Here is a 22,726-nt window from a genome sequence, read left to right as displayed (position 1 = left end):
CATGGTGTATAAAATATTTCGCAACTCTAATCATAAATGTAGTGGGTTATACCCCCGATATAAAAGGAAAGAAGATGTGTTGAAGATATTCGTATACTGCTTGCGAGAGAGGCGTGCCAACAGAAAATTAATAAATGTGTTAAGCATTTTAATCTTTTCAGAATATAACAGGCGGAACAGATCTGCAGGAGTATACACATATATGACCATGTCAATACTTTACAAAGGACTGGTATGAGACAGATAGCTCACAAGACAGATAGCTCACTCTTGCTCAGTCTATGTTTCTGCCCCAAAATAGAGCCTATTTAAAGGAAAAGTTAGATTCCGTTTATACATTGAGTAAAATGTCTGAAAGCTAACTGACTTTAAGAATTTACATGAAAGTTTGGTTTAATGCAACAACAAAAAATCCACTCGAGTGACGATTCACGCCGACTTTGCCTTCTTGATATAGATTTCAAACCCACGACATTATCATCATCTTTTTTTTTTATGTGAGATGAAAAAACTCAGCTAAGTTGCCAGTTATACAAAGATTTCAACTGTTCCATAGAAATTTGTGTGTCTCCATAATTATGTTGGGAAAGATACACGAAATTATATACAGGTAAATATAGGTATATAGGTGTATACCTCTCTAAGAAAAATCGAGTGAAAATATTCACTCTTAATAGAATGAATAAAAAAAAGAGTGAATTTAGAGTGAAATTGGAGTGAATTTTGAGTGAAAACGTTCATTTTCACTCGTTTTAGAGTGACCTCAAGGATCACTCCAAAATCTTCGAGTGATCCCTGAGGTCACTTCAAAATGAGTGAAAATGAACATTTTCACTCAAAATTCTCTCCAATCTCACTCTAAGTCACTCTTTTTTGTATATACTCTTTTAAGAGTGAATATTTTCACTCGATTTTTTTTAGAGAGTAGATTAAGAGCTAATTACTATCTTTTCATGATAGATACGCACAATAATGGCTTACTATAGTATGTGGTACTTGCACTGAGCAAGTGCACAAAGTTAATGCCCGACGGATACGGATTAGTGAATGAGGCCTTTTAAGATTCCGTTTGATCAACTTGTAATGAAATGTGAAACAAATCGATACTTGTAATCAATCATAAAAAAGTTTTGTTGCAAGATAATATTATGAAAGTTGTTTCATAATCTGATTGCCAGTTTGAATTTAGAAAGAAAGAAAAAATAGCACACAACTCAAGTCTTGCTCATCAGCATTCAAAAGGTATAGCTGTATAGATGGTGTTTCTCATGTAGGTGGTATAGAGTTTTGTTTTACTTTATACGTTAAATCATTATGGATTTTGGGGTGGGCCTTATGGTCGACAGATTATTAAAACAAATATAGGAAACTATTTGTAAGTATCTGTGTCTATGAATGACTACCGTTCTAAACCGATTTCTTGCGGTGTCCAATAAGGCTCCCTCGGTCCTCTCATATTTTGTAACACTCATAACTCATCCAAGATTCTTTGTTTGCTTTGCAGATAATTCAAATTTGTTCTTCCCACATTGAATTCCCAATGCAATTTCAAATGTAATAAACGAAACGATCATTTTGTTAAATCTCGGATCTTGCACGCAAACATCTCAGTTTTCTCTAAACATTGGGAAAACTGACTACATGATTTTTAGTAAATCATCACGTATTCATGCATGCTTGATATTTCTGTCAAACGATATAGGGTTCACTTCATAGAGGGGAGGTGGGAATCTTCCCACCGCCCTGATAGCACTGAGGTTTTCGACCTCTACTGTTCATAATCGTTTATCTTCGAAAACTAACACGTGTGTGTCATTGCCCCCATTGTCTTCTGTAAATGGTGGAGAAATAATTGTATTTATCTCAAATCATCAATGTGTTTTTCTGACCTGTAAAATTGGATAGAAAAGTTCAGCATAATGGGAAATGCAGAGACACGATTATAGAGTAAACTCTGGACAAACCATGTAAGGAGGAAATACCTCCTTGGATAAATGAAACAAATTGCCAGGCACCTTCCCTCCCGTGTGTGAGAGAGTCACAACTCATGCACGTGGAGATCTCATTTCATTCATTCATCGCAAAGAGCAGGGTGTTTAACCGGGTGAAATGGTCCCGCCTTACATCCAACTGGACCCCGTGTATGGAAGACCAGCTAGCACGGCTAGTGCAGCGAATATGGGCTACTAATATACAGCCAACTTCTTAGATGGAAAACGACACAAACCAACAAATGAACAATACAAGTACTCTTTTCTGAGGAGAAAATGAAATAACATAACACTATGCAGTAATATAAGTAAATCATATCATATAACAATTTCCGTGAACGGATTATAGGAAAGATTTTGAAACATATCATAAATCTCCCTCATGATTACATACGTATATCGTGACGTAATATACCATAATACAAGTACAGCAAAATGAAATAACCATCGTATGCAATATAACATGCATGTGCTATGTGAACCAAGTTATATAGTTAACGCTGCAGACATATTCCCTTATAATACCGTTATCTTTCCCTCCCACATCTTCACGAAATCTGCAGATGATTTTGGTGAATCCTCTAAAAGGAGGCATCAGTATCAAATCTACCAATTTCTTGTGCATGTAACGGACTTTCCTTTTCAAATTCAAATCCAAAATGATTTTATTTCCATATTAAGTAATACAAAGTAATATATGTCTCTTCCTAATGTCTCTCCGATTTTTTTTTGATCCTCTATCACTAATTTCCTAATATTTGTCTTTCTTTTATTACATTCCATAAAGTATCTCTCATTATTTCCTCAATTTGAGTAAAAAAGAAAAAAAAAACATAGATTTTAATTGAAGACATTCCTTCACAAAAAGCGCTTTCAACTATGCATTTTTACAGGCTAAATTTTGTTTACTATACAAACTGCATTCTATTCAATTTCCTTCAATTCGAAACTTTTTCTTTTTCAAATTTTGATCGCAATTAGAAAAATATACAACAAAAACATTAAATTAAATTATTTTATCGTTTTCAGACTGATATCCTTCATTTGTTTTATGAGTGTACTTGTTACAGACTGTATCTCCACATAAACTATTATTTGATATCTATGCGGTAAAACTCTTTATTCTTTTTTTTAACAGAAATAACAGACTCATTATACACTTTGTATAACTTCAGTTGAACGGCGAAATTGTCTGGGGCTATAATGATTGAATGATATCTCATTCCACAGCTATTTCCACTTCTTTTCACTGATAACCAATTCCTGTTTGTTTGTTCATTTTCCATCTGTGAAGATGGCTGAATAGCCCATATTCAGCTATGATAAGCTGGTCTTCCATGGGGTCCAGTTGGATGTCAGGTGGGACCACTTAACCGGGTTAAACACCCTGCTCTTTGCGATGAATGAATGAAGCGGGTTCTTTTACGTGCATGAGTTGTTACTCTCTCTTACACGGGACCTCCATTTTATGTCCTATCCGAGGGACAGAGTGTTTTGCCTCTTGCTAGAGGGGACGGTATGCTTACACACAACATTGCTCAGTCCAGACTCGGGTTCGAACCCGGGCCGCGTGATCGTGAGGCAGACGCGCTACCGACTGAGCCAACTCACCGCCCTGTAGACGACTTACCATAATTTTGCTGGCTTGTCGAAAATTAATTGTAACCGCATGCAGACCATTCTTTTCTTTCCAAATATCCAGCAATTTTAAATCCTCTGTGTGTTGATGAGAACGTCTATCAAATGAAAATTGAAACTGTGCTTTATCGTTAACATATAATCTAAATCAATGTTTAAATCCAAATATCAAAATCGCCACTAACGATAATTATGTCGAGTGTCCCCTCTTTGTTTTCCTGAAAAACCTTATCAAGATTGCTTTCAAATTGCATCTGGTCTACACTGCTCATTCGAACTGGGATGAATACATAAGCTACTTGCTAATTTCACTCCTTTAGGATGCATTCCGTTCTAATATACCTCAACTGATTGTCTATGTTATAATCTTAATCTAGAATTAATAAAAAAAATAATACAATATGGCATTAATAATTTTTCGCCTTATCTAAGATAAGTGGTATATACACTTGTAGTGGAAAAGACATCGGCATGCGCGAACAGAAATTGAGCAAAAATCGATCAAATTCTTAAAGGGATTTTATAGTTTTCGTTGACATTGGTTGAGATGGGAATTCAGCTAGAAACCACATATGAAATATCAAAGAGCATAAATTCGTAGAGGAATTTAACGTTGATATGATGAAAATCGGTTTTGAAATGGCTGAGATATCCAAAAACAAAGTAAAACAAAGCGATCCTAAAAAATGGCGAATCCCATTTTTTATTTGTGTTGAATATCTCAGCCCTTTTAAAACTAATTTTCATCAAATAAACTTTCCTCTTATAGAAGTATTATACTTTTTTTTCATATTATTCATAAGAAGTTTTCTCATGATCTCACATAAAAGTTGGAAACCTGAAGAACCATCCCAAACAAAACTATACAATCTCTTTTTTTTAAAAAAATCAAAATTATTCGACTAGGCATGTCTGAACATTAGCCAATCTAAAAATAATACTCGAAAATTATTCCATATCAGTTTTATTTGTCGGAAGTAACTGGAAAAGTGATAAAATTGGCCTCGAAGAGGGCAGAGTTTCACACATTTTCTAAACATACAGCTCAGATTGACACTTTTGCACATACCTTTTCTGTACGGGGTTGAATTGTATATAAAATGTTTTATCATTAGGTAAAATTTCATTTCATTTGATAAAATAGCAAAATAAATGGATATAACTTTAAGTTCAAAATGAATCTTCACATCGCTCAGAAAGACGGCGGCACCAAATTCCGATCAAAAGAACAAATAATGAATGCACCTGTTAAAATCTTTCGTCCATCTCTACAAAACTGACAGCTGTTTGAATAATTTATTAGTCAGAGTTGTAACTACAACTCTTAAACGTCCTTGCTTTTATCTACTGCCGGCATCCCTGCGTTGCGTGGCAGAAGGTTCCATATATCTATTGCATGCAATCATCCAAAATGCTCACCAAAATGTTATCTATGTCCTTTGACTTGTGAACATTAGTTTCCTTTGTCCTTTCAACGCTAGTTACCCCAGGCAAGCACAGGTTAGTAGCATGCAAGCAGCTTTATCTTGAAAGTCAATTGACATTGGCCTATAGGAAATCCAAAAAGACGACACGCCCCCTCCCATCTCTAGCGTGTAAGATACAGTAACCGTAACCTTCAATGTGTGATTCAACTCATCTGCGTGTCAGAGTTCATGGTATGATAATCATACTTCTGTATAGGGCCTTCAAACATCATGTGCACGTGTACCTCCCATTGAGTGAGTTCAAATGTTCTGCATGCCGTCGCTCGCATGATCTGAGGTCAATAGAAGAAACAAAACGAAACACACACACACAAACAAACAAACAAACAAAAACACAAAAAACACACGCATGGATTAATCGTATACGAATGACGACATTCATGATACATAAGTGCACTATACCATGAATGTCGTCATGGTGTATAACACATCTTTATCCACTGCCATTTTGTTTTCAGCATCCCCAATATCCAATTAACAATGTTACGTTATTCGGACACATCAAAAATCATTAACAGGCATGAAAGGATATCATTATAATGAGGGATACATTAAATAGACCTACATACATGTATGATATACATAATATACATAAATACATACGTACATACATGTATAAAATACTACAACATGTATATATCCGTTAAGTAACTTTCCAAAGGAATGGTATCCATAATCGTCAGGCCTGGGTCACCAGGAGGAGGTTGGAGCTCCCCCCCCCCCCCCCCCCCCGCCTCTCTGGCGTAAATCATAGTGAACACCTCCCCAACCCTCCAATTTCAGGGTCATGGACCGGTCTCCGCCACAGATAACGCTCAATAAAATCAATGATCCAGCCCCGGGATCCAGCACAAGTGAGAGAATAAAGTCCACCATCTCCGGACCACAAGTAGAAAAGACTTCATTGTTGATCAAGCCACGAATACGTTGTAGACCTGCGTCGATTGAGGTAGTATCGTCGCACGATCGGTCTCAGATTAATTCCAGGGTATATCTACTTTGATCTGCCGAGGAGTCGAAGAAATGGCGGAGAAATTTGCCGATATATACCGTGATAATTACAAGCAGTATATGAATTTAGAGCTGGAGAAACGACAAGCTTTCTACGATGACTGGGTCCAGAAAGGCGACTATGACAAGGTACCATCCTTCAACTTCATGTTCTCGGGGCAAGTCACCTATAGTCCGAATTTCGGACTAGTTGACTTGCCGAAAACACACCTTAATACACGCTCGCTGAAGACAGCAAAGAGGCTCCTGAATCATGATCACGATACGGGTGGCATGCGGTCAGACTAAACGGGCGGCGTATTTGCAAGCTCTCAACTCTTTGATTTTATTTCACGCATTGTCATTTAGCCATTTTGAATTTTTATTGTTTTAAGATAAGGAGAAAATGGCTATGGAGTCTGTTGGTATGCTATTAGATATTCCACATAGACTCTCTCTGCAACATTGACGCCCCTAGATACGTTTTGACGCCTTGGCACAGATATTCCATGTTTGTCCTTTATTCGGGGGAAGAAGAGATTCGCAAATTTTCTCGTTAACGCTCTGAGGTACGCAAAAATGACAATTTCCACGTGTGAATAAATAATAATGATAAAAATGATGATAATAATAACAGTAAAAATAATAGTAATAGTAATGATGATAATGATAATGATAATAATAATAATGATGATGATGATAATAATAATAATGATAATGATAATGATAATAATAATAATAATAATAATAATAAAATGGTTAATGAATAGGAGAGCATTACAGATTTAGAATGGAGAGAGTCGTAAGCCAATTGTTCTATTTATTCGTTTCTACACAATATACTAGTACTTTCACCAGCCTAGAGGATCTACTGCGTATTGGCAGTGCAAAAAAGAAAAAAAGTAGTCAGTGAAAGGGAAACAGTGAGGCAAGAAAAAGATGGAATAATTGCGGTGATGCTATGATGGTTGGTATCTGTGCTTCTTGTTTGGGATAGGAAGTCGTGGAGCAGGAATATTTCGGACCGAGACTCGTGGCGAAGAAGATGAACGAGGTACTGAGCAACAAAGATGCCAAAATACTAGACGTTGGTGCGGGTACTGGACTTGTCGGAGAAGAGGTAATCGTCCTCATGTATACATCGTCTCTAATAATGACAAGAATGCGTTTTGAGATTTGATTTCATTGTCATTGTATGCACGACGGTTTGTTTCTCTTACATCATCGCTCACATAATTATGTGAGTTATCATCTAAGAGTCATTCCTAATTTCCAGCTTCTAACGTGATTTATCTATTGGTTTGGTTCATATAACTTAATAGAAATTTTCTCTTGTGATGGATGAATAACAACAAAATAGCTTGAGATGATGTACGAAGAGTAAAGAGGTTCAGATGCGAGAAAGAGAACGAAAAGAAAGAAAGAAAGCGGAAAGTTTTATGTCCATGTAGCCGATCTGCGTACTGCCACATAGAACGTTAAAGGCTTTTCACGACATGAATGTAATTCTGTGACCTCACTGGATCCGTTTTGGTTTTTATCTATATTCATTTATTTATTAATTTTTTTTGTTGTTTTATTTTTTCACTTGTTTATGTTTTTGGTGTGTTTTTATAAGACGTGACGTGTATACCTGAGATGGAATTATGGTTGAAAAAAAAAACACAAAAGTTTTTGTAACGTAATAACATGGAGTGATATACGCAGGGTCGTTTCCGCAGTGTCGGCACGGTTTCACTTGCGTCATTTGATATTGGTCACTCTGTTAAAGGATATAGCGATACGATGTACCCATTTTTGTTCTTTTTCTTTTTATTTCATTACTAGCTGAGCCAATTGAGGACCAGTCGTGAGTTATTACTCATCTCGTCCACTTAATAATGTTAGAGCTGGGCAAGATTCAAAGCCAGATTAGCACTTTGATTATCGTTGACGACCAGTTTGCACACATATACGTCAATAACATTTGGAGAAGTGGGGTTTTATTTCTATAAGATTGCGTTGTATGTTATAATAGTCATGCATATAAGCAGATATGTATTATGTAATATTGTTTTGAATTCAGTTGTAAATCATGTGAGTTCTATGATATAAAGCAACCGTATCAGCCTTCTTCGGATTGTTATTTGATATTTGAACAGTTAAAGGAGACCTCCGGATGATTTTCAGATTTTTACATTTGAACAACTATAAATTAGTTACACTGAGGACAGAGTTTCAGAATTTGTGATAATTGGGATGAAGAATAAGAATATTTTCAAAATTTAAAACAAATTGCAATGAACAAGGATGATGACATGGCAGAGTCACCATAAGAATGCATGAGTTGGGGCTCAAGGAAGCAGAACAAAAGACGAAGGCATGCATAGATTATACACAGGTGAACTTGCAAGCAATCGGTATTGTAATGGAATTACACTGCGACATTTCTGAAATATGTGAACCTCCTATGTCATCATCCTTTTTCAGTGTAATTTGTTTAAGGTTTTTCACACTATTGTTTCTCTTTTCAAGAACCACAATAAATTCTACAAATCTGTATATGGAGTTGTCGATTTATGTACTACATGATGTGAAATTATGAAAATCGTCTGGAATGTCCCTTTAACCATCTAAAGGCGGGGGGGGGGGGTTAGAGTGTGAGATTGTGAATGCGCTCATAACGTTGTGCTTCTACACGTGACACTTAGCTCCTTATATCTTCACTTCACACTGTCTTGTCTGGAAGATAGTAACAAAGTCATTGCACGATTAACTTCCATGTAAAATCTTCTGCTTAATTGCCTGAATTCAACTTTTTCCGGGAGTCGAGGTGCCCTATTTCGAACGTAGATCTGATTAAATACACATGAAACAGTTTATGTTCGCTTTGAACATAAAAGCGGGCAATATTTCTTTAGAAAAGATCACCCACCCGGCACATGCACCAAAAAATCGCTGAATAAGGCTGCAGACAAGGTTATAACATGTGCATAAGTTGTATAATTAGCTATCATAATACAATTCGGGAAAAGAAATAAGGACCATACAGAACGTCAGACACCCACTCCTGCAAGACAATAATTAACAAAAAAATGAACTCTTCATGAACATTTAAGTTGTTTACAAAGGAAACAACAATACAGCTGTAAGTTACGCAAGAACCAGAAGAAGAGTACAAATAACTATCTTATCTTATAGGAAACACATGCATGGCACAAAGGTTAATGAGGCTCTGCAATTGTGTTTGCCCGATACACCATGGTGCATTAAATTATTCAAAAAGTTATGCTAGACAGAACGAGCGCAAATAAAAGCTGTCTCCAGTTGACAACACAAGTAACAACATGAGATGATTTCAATTCTGCTATAATACACCGCAGCTAGTATTCAATTTGCTAACCGCTATATGCATGATCATTTTTCCCCTTTCTTGTCTTTCGTCACTTTTTTCATTGGTTCTTTGCCACTCAAGAAGGGAAAACGTACACCCAAAGCCCCGTCGGCAGAGCGTTTCACGCGGGGCCTGAAATACTCTGTGTCTTGCCCAGCGGCCAACCATGCTGGAAGGTCGAGATTGTATTGAGATTGTGAGTCGTGTTGTATACAGAAGTCTGCTTTTATATATTTGAAGGGTTTAAGAATGTTTATGCATTTATTTATTCATTTATTTTGAAAAAAAAAACAACTATTGTGTTATACCGGTTCCTCCCAAACTGATTTCATTTTACTTTATTATTCACTGAAGGTATTCATACAAGAATAATCGAATACAAGACTACCGTATCGCCTTATGTTATGGAGATAGATAATATTAAGATAAATAGATGTGGATATATATATATATCGACAGATAGACAGATAGAAAGATAGAAATAGCACAAAGGTCAGAATGCAATACGACTCTTAGAGTAGAAATTTTTTTCATAGTTATTGTGTTCTCAAAAAATTGCTAATATTGGTGACAAAAACATACTTCTTTTCAAATCAGACAATGTAATGGTGTCTCCCTTTTCACCTGTGTTAAAAACTAAACGCGACTTCCTTGTGTTGAAACAGGAATAAAACTCTCTTTGGTTCGCATCGTATCATTCCAGTGTCATGTGATTTTTATAAGGTGGTAGGGTTAGGGTTAGGGTTAGGGTTAGGGCTATAGGGTTAGGGCTATAAAGGGATAATATAGTTACTGAATTCTCCACCAAAAATATTATTTCACAATGGATATGATCATTGATGATTGTGAAGAAACCTATACACAGTAGTGTTGTAACGTGATGGCATCCCCAGTGTTCCGTATTTCGCATTTGTTGTTCCGAGCGATATTCTTGTTTCGTGAATTTGACATTCCGTAACCATCTTAATAATGATGTGTCCGTTGTAAATAAATCTTTAAAGGAATGGTTTTAGTTGAGACCTGGCTTCAGGTTTCTAACCTTTTTGGTGAGATAATGAGAAACCTCATACGAAATATGATGGGATTCAACTTTTTTTTATGATTTTTTTTTAATGGCTGAGATTTCCAAAACAGGAAATCCTTTTATTAGGGTCTCTTTGTTTTACTTTTTTTTGTTGATAATTCAGCCATTTCAAAACCGATTTTCATCAAATACACTTTGAAGTCCTCTTAAAATGATATGCTCTGTAACATTTCATAAGTGGTTTTTCAGTATCTTGCAAACAGTTATTAAATGCTCAATTTTCATCCCCACCAATACTACACCATCCCTTTAACCATTCTCCTTAAAGATTCCCTGCAATCAATATGTTTAAATGCTTCTTGGTCTATACACAACCAAATCACTAAATATGTCGTAAAGATATGCTTCATACATATATCTTTAAACATTTTTCTTATTTTTTACGAAACTCCGTGCTAAGCCGTGCCTTATGCCCCATAAGATATGCCATTCATTGCTTATAGTATTAGCTTATTAGTCTAGCGGATATAGACCACATATAGGGTGAATCATGCACATTATGGTAAAAGCACCATACTTGGTACACATGTACATGATGCCAATACAAGTCATTTCTGATATGGAAGCCACTCTGATTCTGCCTGTGGCGGCCGTGGCGGCCATTTTTCAAAATGGCCGCCATGTGATATAGCAATGCTGTGTATTTTGGAAACTATAAGTCCGATTGTCGTGATTCTTGTACCAAAGTATAGGTTTTGAGGGTCAAGGATTCCAATAGAATATTTTTTGAAAGGATAAAACCATGGCAACCTACTTATTGGCGGCCATTTTGAAAAAATATGGCCACCATGCTAGATATAACATATCCTTAAAACGTATGGACAAAGGGTCATGACTCTGGTACCAACTTATATGTTTTGGGGGTCAAGGATTCTGATAAATTCAACTGTAAGTGAATATGAATCGTTTCATCCTACGTTTTGGCGGCCATTTTAATAAATATGGCTGCCATACAACAGATAATGAATATTGTATATCTTCGAACTCAAAAGATATATAATCCCGATTCAAGTGTAAAAGTATAGTTTTTGGGTGAAGGTTTTCAATATAATGATGTTTTAGCAAAGTGAATAGGTTCATCACATCCTTTGTTTTGGCGGCCATTTAATAAATATGGCCTCCCTCCAGTTAAACGTGGCTGCCGCTCTACATTCTATTCATATATCTTTAAAACCAATGGATGCATCTTCATGATTCTGGAACAAAAATATGTTTTTGAGATTCATTTATTTAAATGGATACATTTTTTCGTGTATACAACCATCGCATCCTATGTTTTGGCTGCCATTTTAAAACATGGCCACCGCAATATAAACTTTACTGTACGTCTTTGAAACTAATTGGGGTCAATGATTTTAAACAAGCATTTGTTGATGAATAGAACTAACACATTTCGTTTTCATGTCCATTTTGATAAATATGACTGCTGCACTACATAGAGTATGCACACACACACACACACACGCACACACACACACATTATATACAGTGTGGCCTAGAATTAACGGAAACGCGAGTTTTCGCAAATATCTGCACATTTGCATTACTTTGATGCCAAAATAAATGACATAGAGTTGTAGAGAATTTATCTAGAAGAAGAATGATACCAAAATCCCTCGATTTGGTTGAGTAGTTTTCATTCTACAGATGTTTTTGTAAAGACGGGTCGAGCGTAAATTTCTTAGCTCAATTCAACAAATTTCAGCATCGAACAAAAGCCACTGCCTTGGGAGACAAAAGGGCTTTTTACACTTGTGTTTCTTAACCCCGGACTTTCTCTGACCCAGGACTATCGTTAGTCCCGTACCAATTTTTTCAGCTTTTTACACTCGCCAATTAGTCCCGTACTATCTCTTGTCCGGGGCTAAGGAGAAAACTGACCTTTTTACACTCGTATTTCTTAGCCCCGGACTTTCCAAACCACATGAATATTCATAATTACGCTGTGTACTGTACACGTACACGCACGCACCGGCAGCACTTGATTACCTCGTTTCTGATTGGTCAGTGAGGGTCGGACTTCGTCTCCGTCGCTTAGCCCAGGATTATTTTTTTCGTTCTGTTTACACTCACTTGCTTGGCACCGCAATTGCGGTGCTAACCCCTGCTATTTTGCAGGGCCAGATAGTACCGTACTATCGGTGGGGCTAGCCCACTTTGGCAAAAACGAGTGTAAACAGAAAGTGGGCTAAGGATAGTCCCGTACCAACGGTGGGGCTAAGGCCCCCCCTTAGCCCCACCGTTGGTCCGGGGCTAAGCAAAAATTTACAAGTGTAAAAAGCCCTTAACAAAGAATCGAGGCCGCACATCACAATGTGGAATGTTTGAATAGGATTATTGTCGAAAATAGACCTTCAATTGTTGAGTAGTCTCCGTTGCTGAGCTTTGATAAAATAAAGTAAGAAATTAATGATTAACAAAAACATGTCTAGAAAGAAAAGTACTCAACCAAATTGGACAATTTCGTTTTGGTTTTGAAAAAATATTCGTTTCCATTTTCTGAGGGGCCAACCTGTAGTGTATATATTATATATACACCCTCACTTGCCATATGTATTGTCCCATTGACAAGAATCGTTCACCTATTATTGGTAAATGAACCTCCTATGTTGTTGCGGCGTTTAGTTCTTTATTGTTCATTGATTGTTGTTGATTGACCATACCTCTATCACATTAACTATTCAAGTAGGTATTGAACATCACATAAGTACAATTGTTGCATACCTAGAATACTAAAGATAATTATGTTGAATATCAAAGGTAGAATAAAATGGTGAGAATGGAAAAGAAGACTTTCCCCCCAATTTTGGATGCATAGACAGGAGAGTACAATTAGTGTACTGTCATAGTTTCCAGCCACAAAGACATGATAATTGCAGTCTTATAAGACCTACTGATTTCTAAAGGTTTTTTTTCAGTTCTTGATCATTATTTCATAGTATGACCCTTGTCAAAACAGTTACACAACATTATAAGAAATCATATGAAGGAATCGAATTAGCTCTGACAATCCAAAACAATTATTGTTCCTGATCATCCATTGATGAGCGGTGATGAACGTGAATGCATAATATAGATGCAGGTGCGCTTTAGAGAACTTCTTCAGTATTTCTACTAGTGCCGGTAAGTAAGATCGATTTACTGAATATTTTATTCTGCAGTTTTATCTTCCAATAATTATGAACCTAAAAAATTGTATTTCTTTGAGGTTTTCCTTAAATTCATAAATTAGCATAATTTTTCTTGTAAAGTGTAGTTTATATTTTGCTAGTAGACTCATGTGGAGCTGCAAATGACAATTAGATGTAAACCTATAAAGATGTATTGTATAATACCTATTATATTTGCCGGAGAGATGATGAACTACAACACCTAACCGCCTTAGGAGTTCCGCTCCGGATTTGGATAAGGTTTACTCCCTAGCCTTTGATTAACCAAAAAACTGCCCGCAAGGCAGCGGGAGACTCGTGGAGGGCGGGGACGTCTCTCTACCCGTACAGGACCAGAAGGACCTGCCCACTGCCACTATTTACTTTATCGTTTGATGTATGAGATTCAGTGTAGTTATAAGTATCAGAACAGCCTGGTCAATCATGGATTTTATAGACATACATGTAGTGTGTTTACATTTGATGTAAGTGACCCAAGAAGTTTTAGAAGTTTTCTCACACTTAGTGTCATGTTTCCAAAGAAAACAGATATACCATATTGGTTGGAAACTATGATTTTCATTCCATAGTCCAGGGACCAGAGAAAGCGAGAGTCTATCTCTAGAAAATGTATAATCTTGATTAAAATGTACTTCAGACATGAAATTGTGAAGATCATGTTTTTCACATACACTGTACACACAGAAATCCTATAAAGGAAGTTGAGCATATTTTCCAAAATGCTTACAAAGTTAAATATGCCCAGATGTTCCACATTAGAATACTTAAAATGAGTGAACAAGTAATTGTTGACCCCTAAAACAAACGTTTACACCAGAATCAATCCACAATGGGCATCCCGCTTTCATAACACTCGTACGCTATTTATTAAATGGCCGTCAAAACAAAGGATGTGATGAACCTATTCACTTTGCTAAAACATCATTATATTGAAAACCTTCACCCAAAAACTATACTTTTACACTTGAATCATGATTATATATCTTTTGAGTTCGAAGATATGCAATATTCATTATCTGTTGTATGACAGCCATATTTATTAAAATGGCCGCCAAAACGTAGGATGAAACGATTCATATTCACTTACAGTTGAATTTATCAGAATCCTTGACCCCCAAAACATATAAGTTGGTACCAGAGTCATGACCCTTTGTCCATACGTTTTAAGGATATGTTATATCCAGCATGGTGGCCATATTTTTTCAAAATGGCCGCCAATAAGTAGGTTGCCATGGTTTTATCCTCTCAAAAATTATTTTATTGGAATCCTTGACCCTCAAAACTTATAGTTTGGTACAAGAATCACGACAATCGGACTTATAGTTTCCAAAATACACAGCATTGCTATATCACATGGCGGCCATATTGAAAAATGGCCGCCACGGCCGCCAAAGGGAGAATCAGAGTGGCTTCCATATCAGAAATGACTTGTATTGGCATCATGTACATGTGTACCAAGTATGGTGCTTTTACCATAAAGTGCATGATTTTTTCTATATCCACTGGACTAAATGGTTTTAGTTGAGACCTGGCTTCAGGTTTCTAACCTTTTTGGTGAGATAATGAGAAACCTCATACGAAATATGATGGGATTCAACTTTTTTTTATGATTTTTTTTTAATGGCTGAGATTTCCAAAACAGGAAATCCTTTTATTAGGGTCTCTTTGTTTTACTTTTTTTGTTGATAATTCAGCCATTTCAAAACCGATTTTCATCAAATACACTTTGAAGTCCTCTTAAAATGATATGCTCTGTAACATTTCATAAGTGGTTTTTCAGTATCTTGCAAACAGTTATTAAATGCTCAATTTTCATCCCCACCAATACTACACCATCCCTTTAACCATTCTCCTTAAAGATTCCCTGCAATCAATATGTTTAAATGCTTCTTGGTCTATACACAACCAAATCACTAAATATGTCATAAAGATATGCTTCATACATATATCTTTAAACATTTTTCTTATTTTTTACGAAACTCCGTGCTAAGCCGTGCCTTATGCCCCATAAGGTATGCCATTCATTGCTTATAGTATTAGCTTATGGAATCGTTGGCAATAGCACAGTACTAGTTGAGGTGAGGAGTCAGCTTGTATACGTTTTGCGAGATATTTAGGAACCAGTCTACCAATGTCAAAGAGCAATATTCTATAAGAGGAATCAAAAGTGTATTTGATGAAAATCGGTTTGAAATGACTGAGATATCCAAACACAAGATAAAACAAAGAGATATTAACAAAAGTCGTGGCCTGTCAATTTTATTAGGATCGTGTGTTGTTTTTTTTTATATCTCAGCCATTTCAAGACCAATTTTCATCAAATAAACGTTGAATCCTTCTTGGAATTACATGCTCTTTCATATTTCATGAGAGGTTTCTCATTATATCACACAAAAAAAAAATTATAAACCTGATGTTAGGTCTCGACTAAAGCTATACTATCCTTTTATGGCACGTAGCTTTTTCTATCGTTCAGTTAAAGTGTTACAAGATGATGTCTCAGCTAGAATATGAATAAAGATTATTTGAAGGATTTTCATTTTGTGTGTATAGAGGTGGAGCTGACCAGCTTGCAGAAAAAGTAAGAATGTTTTGAATGGTTTTTTTTTTTCAGAAGTATTTAGTGATACAGTTATGTATACAGACCAAAAGGCATCAATAGAGGTCAACATACATTTTATCTTAAATGCAGGTAGGCCCTATCTTTCAGTTGTTTTGAGTATAGAGTCTATACCTTATTTATTCAAGTCACAATACTGTGAAACCTGGCTGGCTTTAATGTATATGTCGACGCTCTCTTCGGGTTTAAAGCTATTTGATCGATAAACGAACAGAAGCTTGCTTATGATTGTCGAGTATTATAAAATCTTTGCTCTATATTTTCCATTTTACCGTTGATCTTGTTGGGGCTTACAACGTGTTCATTCTTTCTTATTTGATTACTCCCTATAACTTCCATTCGCTCTCCCTCCCTCTCTTTCTCCCCCTCTCTGTTTTCTCTGCTGGAGAGAACATAGTGTCCCACAGCGTTTTCACGAAATGTTCACTTATATGTGAAAACGCTCAAATTGTATCAGAACGTGTACACAATCCAATGTGAAAATGCTCGAATTTAACACTGTGTTCACAATTTGTTCGCTCTGTGTTTCACACTGCGAGACACTGTTCTTTCCAGTAGGGTTTCTATATAGGATTCTATCTTACCTATCGACTGAACCCTGACTTATCACTACACTTCTTTCTACTAAAGAGAAATAAATGGGACTTGACGTAATTATGATATATATGAAGAGTACTCGAAATGATAAAGCACATTATTATTTTTCGATTGTTCATTGTCCGATAACCTTTTCTTTCCATTCTCTAGAGAGCTACCATGGCGCTCTGTCAAATATTGACTGGGCGCATAGATTGTGACTGTGATGACGGTCATGGACGTCATGATATATCATATGGTACTATCATCATGTCAATAGCATGTACTGGTGATCATTTCAACACACCATATTCCCTTTTTGCCATCAAACAGTCATCATTTACTTACATGAATTACCTCTCGCCCTAATTCTTTTTCCTAAAGTCTCAAAGGTTATGTAGGTTTTCGGTTTTTGGAAATTGAATTCAACTACAAAGTATAAACTTCAAAGTAACACACCATATTCCCTTTTTGCCATCAAACAGTTATTATTATAGATGTACTTACATAAATTAACCTCACTCCCTAATCTTTTTTCCTAAAGTCTAAAAAGGCTATGGTAAGATTTGTTTTTGGGAAATCGAATTCAACTACAAAGTATAAACTACAGGGTATAAGGGTATTAGATTCGTGATCGCGGGTATTAAAGGGACGGGACAAAGAGTGTATCTGTCGAGGAATGAATTGCAAACCCATCTTATATCACTCCTATGAGCAAGAGGAGCTTGAATTGACATTTTGCCTAAGTCATTGTTTATAAGCTGGATAGTTAATCATTTGTCATTCATATAAAAATAGTGGATGTATTGTCTGTAATGTCATAATCACCACATTTGACCTGCCTGATTATGAGTTAGGGGGATGGGGTGGGGTGATAAGGTGTTAGAGATATCCCTCGAATGATATGAGAATGTGATTACCCTGGCAGATCATTTTGAACCTTTATGACTACTATAACAGAAGATATAATTTTCGTCCTTACAGTCAGTAAACGTTGTCTCAATGGTCTGATTGCCAGCATTTGTGTCATATTGGACAGCTCATTGAATATGGATGGGAACAAGAAATCATTGCAAGCCCTCCCCCAACTACACAAGATGTAAAAATAAACATAACGAGACGATTAGTAAAAATCATTTTATAAAATAACTCGAACCCCATCCGCAGGGGTTAAAGACTATCGTTTCTTCATTTTTTGTTACTTTTTTGTATAATACATGTTTTATCATAATCACAAGGATTTCTTTTTTTCTTAATCTAAGTTAAGGTTTGTTTGCTATGCAAAAGAGAAACGAGTAAGGATTATTCATAATTTATGAGTAATAGAATTATATTTACTTCAAATTTGGATATATTTATTGTATCGATTTCTCTCTACATTATAAATCAACTGAAATTCATTACGCAACTACTAGGTACATTAAGAGAGCAAAGATAGAATGAAAATTTAATCTCATTACAACTTAACTTGACTAATTCAATTATAATTTCTGACTCGACAGCTTGTCAATAAATATGGCTTCAAGAACCTTACGGGAGTAGACGCGTCGGGGCCTAGCCTTGATGTGGCTCGGTCCAAGGGCGTCTACAAGGAACTCCTCGAGTCTTTCGTTGGTCCACAGCCCCTTCCTCTTGAGGACAGTGAGTATCGAAACATTTCTTGGTTTCATTATTTTTATACATATCAAAAATATGTCGATATTTTATAGTAAGTACAGGTATCATATAAAGTGTATAACCCTTGTGTCACTGTGTCTGTCAATATAGCATATAATTAGTATGCTCTATTTACATACACAGTTACACAAGGATTGAAGTTTACACCAATGGACATCGCTGTACATCAATGCTATGCATTTTTAATAAGCTTTCACGCCTCCTCTTCAGGTTGGCTATTACAGCATGGGGCAGCACCGCAGGGCTTGCGTGCATGCATATTGAAAATAGTAAATAATTATATATACATATATATATATATATATGAAGTATCCAAATTAAAACCCCATTCCCGCTCTGTTTAAGAGTGTGCATGAATTCTATGCTGCCTCTCTCTCTCTCTCTCTCTCTATATATATATATATATGTATATATATATGTATGTATATATATATATATATATATATATATATATATATGTGTGTGTGTGTGTGTGTGTTTGTGCGTGTGTTATATAAAAGTAAGGCGTGTATTCATAACAAGATTTGTGATTGGTCGAATTATAGTATCATGTAACATTCACAGGTTTCGTTATAATATAACGAAACCTGTGAATGTTACATGATACTATAATTCAGTTATATATCACTTTCCATTCTTGATGTCAGAGTTGCTCTGTGATATCACAATGATTGTTAAAAAATGCTACATAACACAGAGTGACGGGTACAAAGGTGCAATGCGCCCAATTTCAGATTGCTTTGTGACATCATTTTGCAAATAGTACTTTATGGAGTGTCAACTTTCTGGTATAGCTGAAAATAACTATTATCACGTGAAGCTCTTTCAATCTATCAAGTTTCTAGAGGATAGGATACATTTTTGATCCAAAATATAATAAGTTATATGAAACAGAGTTGTAAATATACTATGTTTGTAAATATACTATATCTACTATAACAAATGGTACGTGCTCTGTTATACACTATAATTCTAGCTAGTATCACTCCAAATGCACGGGACACCATCGTGCAATTCCATTTCAACTCGACCTTCGGCCTCTGTGCCAGGTAAAGATTTTGAGATAAAAGACCGAACCCTTGTGAGATCCAGTTCAATCAGTAAAATGTTCTTCGGTCTCGGGCAACTCGGTTCGCTAAACAATAATGTCCCTTTGCATTTGAATCAGATTATGTTTGCTTATAATATGTATATATGTTTGCATGTATGAGTGCGTATGCATTATATCTTATAACTATAATAAAGTGGCGTATTGAACGATTATTATGTGTAAAGGCTTCTTACGCTCTCACTGATCGTGGTAATTGCCCTAACCCCTGTATGATGTTAGTCAAAAAGTATTGTAATGGCATCAACGTATGTTCACAAACATATCTACACACAAACACACAGATATTAATATCATCTTGTGTAAGTCAGTGTGTGAGTGCATATATCTTTCCTTTTCGATCAGGTCTGATGTATATCTTGTCATTTCTTGTCATCTTTATTTTCAATCGCATAGTGATACAGTGCTAATGGTTTCTTCACTAAAAGGTCATTTCGTCATCGTGACGATAATAATTGTTCAATTAATGGCTCTATAACGATTATCTTGCAGATTCTTTTGATGCCGCCATCTCTTGCGGAACATTCCTTCCGGGTCACTGTGATGGGAATGGTCTGAAAGACGTCGTGAGACTGGTGAAGCCAGGCATGTATAACATGATTCAGAATTACAGATTTCATTTCATTTAATCAATTTCCCTGTGCAGTTGCAATATTTAATTTGAATACACATAATTACACTTAGATTTACGTTTACACCCACATGATAATTTTCTTGGGTAGGCAAAATCTGGGTTTGGGAATCAAAAGTCTCTCTCTCTCTCTCTCCCCCTCTCTCTCTCTCTCTTGGTAAACCTCGCATTAGAAATACCTTTTATGGTAATCACAATTCAGTGGTTTCGGTTTGAACATATTTTTGGTAAAACTCAGTAAGCTGTCGCTAGTTTGTCCTTATCTATTTTTTCTAATTATGCTAAAATTAATTGATTTCAGCCTTTGAAAGTGAAAATCATCATATCTTTATGAATAAGGTGAGAAAAGTCCACTTGCATAGACTTTGTACCCAAAATCACATTTTTAGCCATTTTCGGTCTGACAGGCATGTATAACAGGTCGTGCAGCATCGTAACGGTATGCCCGAAAATGGTGCCAAAAGATGTGCGAGACTTGAAAGTAAAAAGTCAGCGAACACCGTGGTCAAAAAAAAAGAAAAGAATAGTCGTGGAAAATGTCGAGGGGGGGGGGGGCTCCCCCCCCCCCCCGACTGTTTGATGTGCTGAGTATAAGCAGTCGTGAAAAATATACTGATAGCACTTACAGGGGAAAAGGAAAGGAAAGGAAAAATAAAAAACCCAGTTTGCTGTCATGAATTCATCTGATTTGATCTGATTTGATATCAAATCAAATTGATTTCATAGTAATAATGCAGAACTACAATCCAACTATCTATATTAACTGCTATTACTTCGATAAAATTTCTTCATCCTTTGCATTGGTATGAGAATATCACAATGATTCTCATCCTCCAATTTTCCGAAAAAAAAAGTGAAACGCCTGATTCAGTAATATTGAATCATTCATTTTTGACGATAGATTCATTACATCAAAATGTCAGGTCCGTTTCTAAATTTCCTTATCTATTCCTTGTATGCTGATGATAATGTGTTGCAAATTATGGTGTATTCTCAATGCAATGATCGTCTGACTGATTCTTCAACTAAATTCTACTTTGCAGGTGGTTTGATCCTGATTGCAATGAGACGGGTTCTCTTGGACGAAGTGGTGGAAGGGTTCTATTTCAAGGAAGCTGTCGAAAGTCTTGTGACGAGCAAAACATGCTCACAGGACGTGGACTACGTTTCCGGGTATGCACAGGGACACGATGGGGCCATATTGATATTAACAGTATTGTAAATAAGATTATGTAGCCATTTAAAGTTGACGCACAAGGTCTTTAATTACAGTGTTAGGTTTTAAATCTCTATAACTTCTGAATGGATCGTTATGGCGCACTCTCTGTTGTTCTTTCAATGCAAGAACTTGGGCAGTACATACTCATATAACAGATAATGACTGCTTTTGTATGGGGGAATATTCATATAACCTCAGAAGACTTTGAAGTGCAACGTCAAATTCCCTCGACTTTTGTCAATAACCCCCCCCCCCCCCTAAGTAGCTTTACATTCCATTCGGATTGGTCGTTCTGTATGTTCCTCGCATGTTCTTTACAATGTACTCAGAGCTCTCAGAATTCAAGTTAAGACTCCCGACTCCCAATCGGAGGACCCGAGTTCGATTTCCGCCCAGTGCTTATGTCCTTGGACAAGATGTTTTACCCACTATGTCACTGTCGAATAAGGTGTATGAATCCTGTAAATGGGTACCTGGCAACGCTCGGGTATTAATAATGGCAGGACCCTCTGGTAAAGCGGGGGCAACACTGAAGATGTTACCCTAGATAGATAATACCTTATTATTGGGCCTATTCATTTCATGTTATGAATACGGATGTAAGGATTTTTTTCCGATACAGAGAGAATGAAGACACAATATTATGTCCGAACAAACTCCAAGATAAGAAGTGTATTTTTCACTGTCTCTTCTTCTGTATACTTATTATATACCTCTGCTATGTCGCAAGTGGGCGGTGAGTTGGCTCAGTCGGTAGCGCGTCTGTCTTACGATCACGCGGCCCGGGTTCGAACCCGAGTCTGGACTGAGCAATGTTGTGTGTAAGCATACCGTCCCCTCTGGCAAGAGGCAAAATACTCCGTCCCTCGGACAGGACATAAAATGGAGGTCCCGTGTATGAGAGAGTAACAACTCATGCACGTAAAAGATCCCGCTTCATTCATTCATCGTACTCTCTAAAAAAAATCGAGTGAAAACATTCCCTCTTAAAGGAGTGAATATAAAAAAGAGTGAATTTAGAGTGAAATTGGAGTGAATTTGGAGTAAAAATGTTCATTTTCACTCGTTTTAGAGTGACCTCAGGGATCACTCCAAAATCTTCGTGTGATCCTTGAGGTCACTCCAAAATGAGTGAAAATGAACATTTTCACTCCAAATTCAC

At 36.4% G+C, this 22,726-nt stretch overlaps 1 protein-coding gene across 1 annotated transcript; it reads left to right on the top strand.

Annotated features, from left to right (window-relative positions):
• The first annotated feature begins 6,139 nt into the window (after positions 1-6,139).
• Positions 6,140-21,567, top strand: LOC139719002 (methyltransferase-like protein 27). Its single transcript, XM_071630442.1, has 5 exons — positions 6,140-6,256; positions 7,104-7,226; positions 18,432-18,570; positions 20,207-20,299; positions 21,389-21,567. The coding sequence occupies exons 1-5, from the start codon at positions 6,140-6,142 to the stop codon at positions 21,565-21,567; spliced, it is 651 nt and encodes a 216-aa protein (XP_071486543.1).
• The last annotated feature ends 1,159 nt before the right edge of the window (positions 21,568-22,726 follow it).

The sequence above is a fragment of the Diadema antillarum genome, unplaced genomic scaffold (assembly GCF_040938485.1).
Source record: "Diadema antillarum isolate AM-2024a unplaced genomic scaffold, OU_Dant_1.0 scf00000103, whole genome shotgun sequence".
NCBI lineage: Eukaryota > Metazoa > Echinodermata > Echinoidea > Diadematoida > Diadematidae > Diadema > Diadema antillarum.
This window is presented reverse-complemented; position numbering and strand designations above follow the sequence as displayed.

Bases quoted from the DNA above. Each gene is read 5' to 3' on its own strand.
- LOC139719002 (XM_071630442.1), top strand. From the start codon at position 6,140: ATGGCGGAGAAATTTGCCGATATATACCGTGATAATTACAAGCAGTAT. The intron at 7,227-18,431 runs GTAATCGTCCTC...CTGACTCGACAG, and splicing joins CTGGACTTGTCGGAGAAGAG to CTTGTCAATAAATATGGCTT. The intron at 20,300-21,388 runs GCATGTATAACA...TCTACTTTGCAG, and splicing joins CGTGAGACTGGTGAAGCCAG to GTGGTTTGATCCTGATTGCA.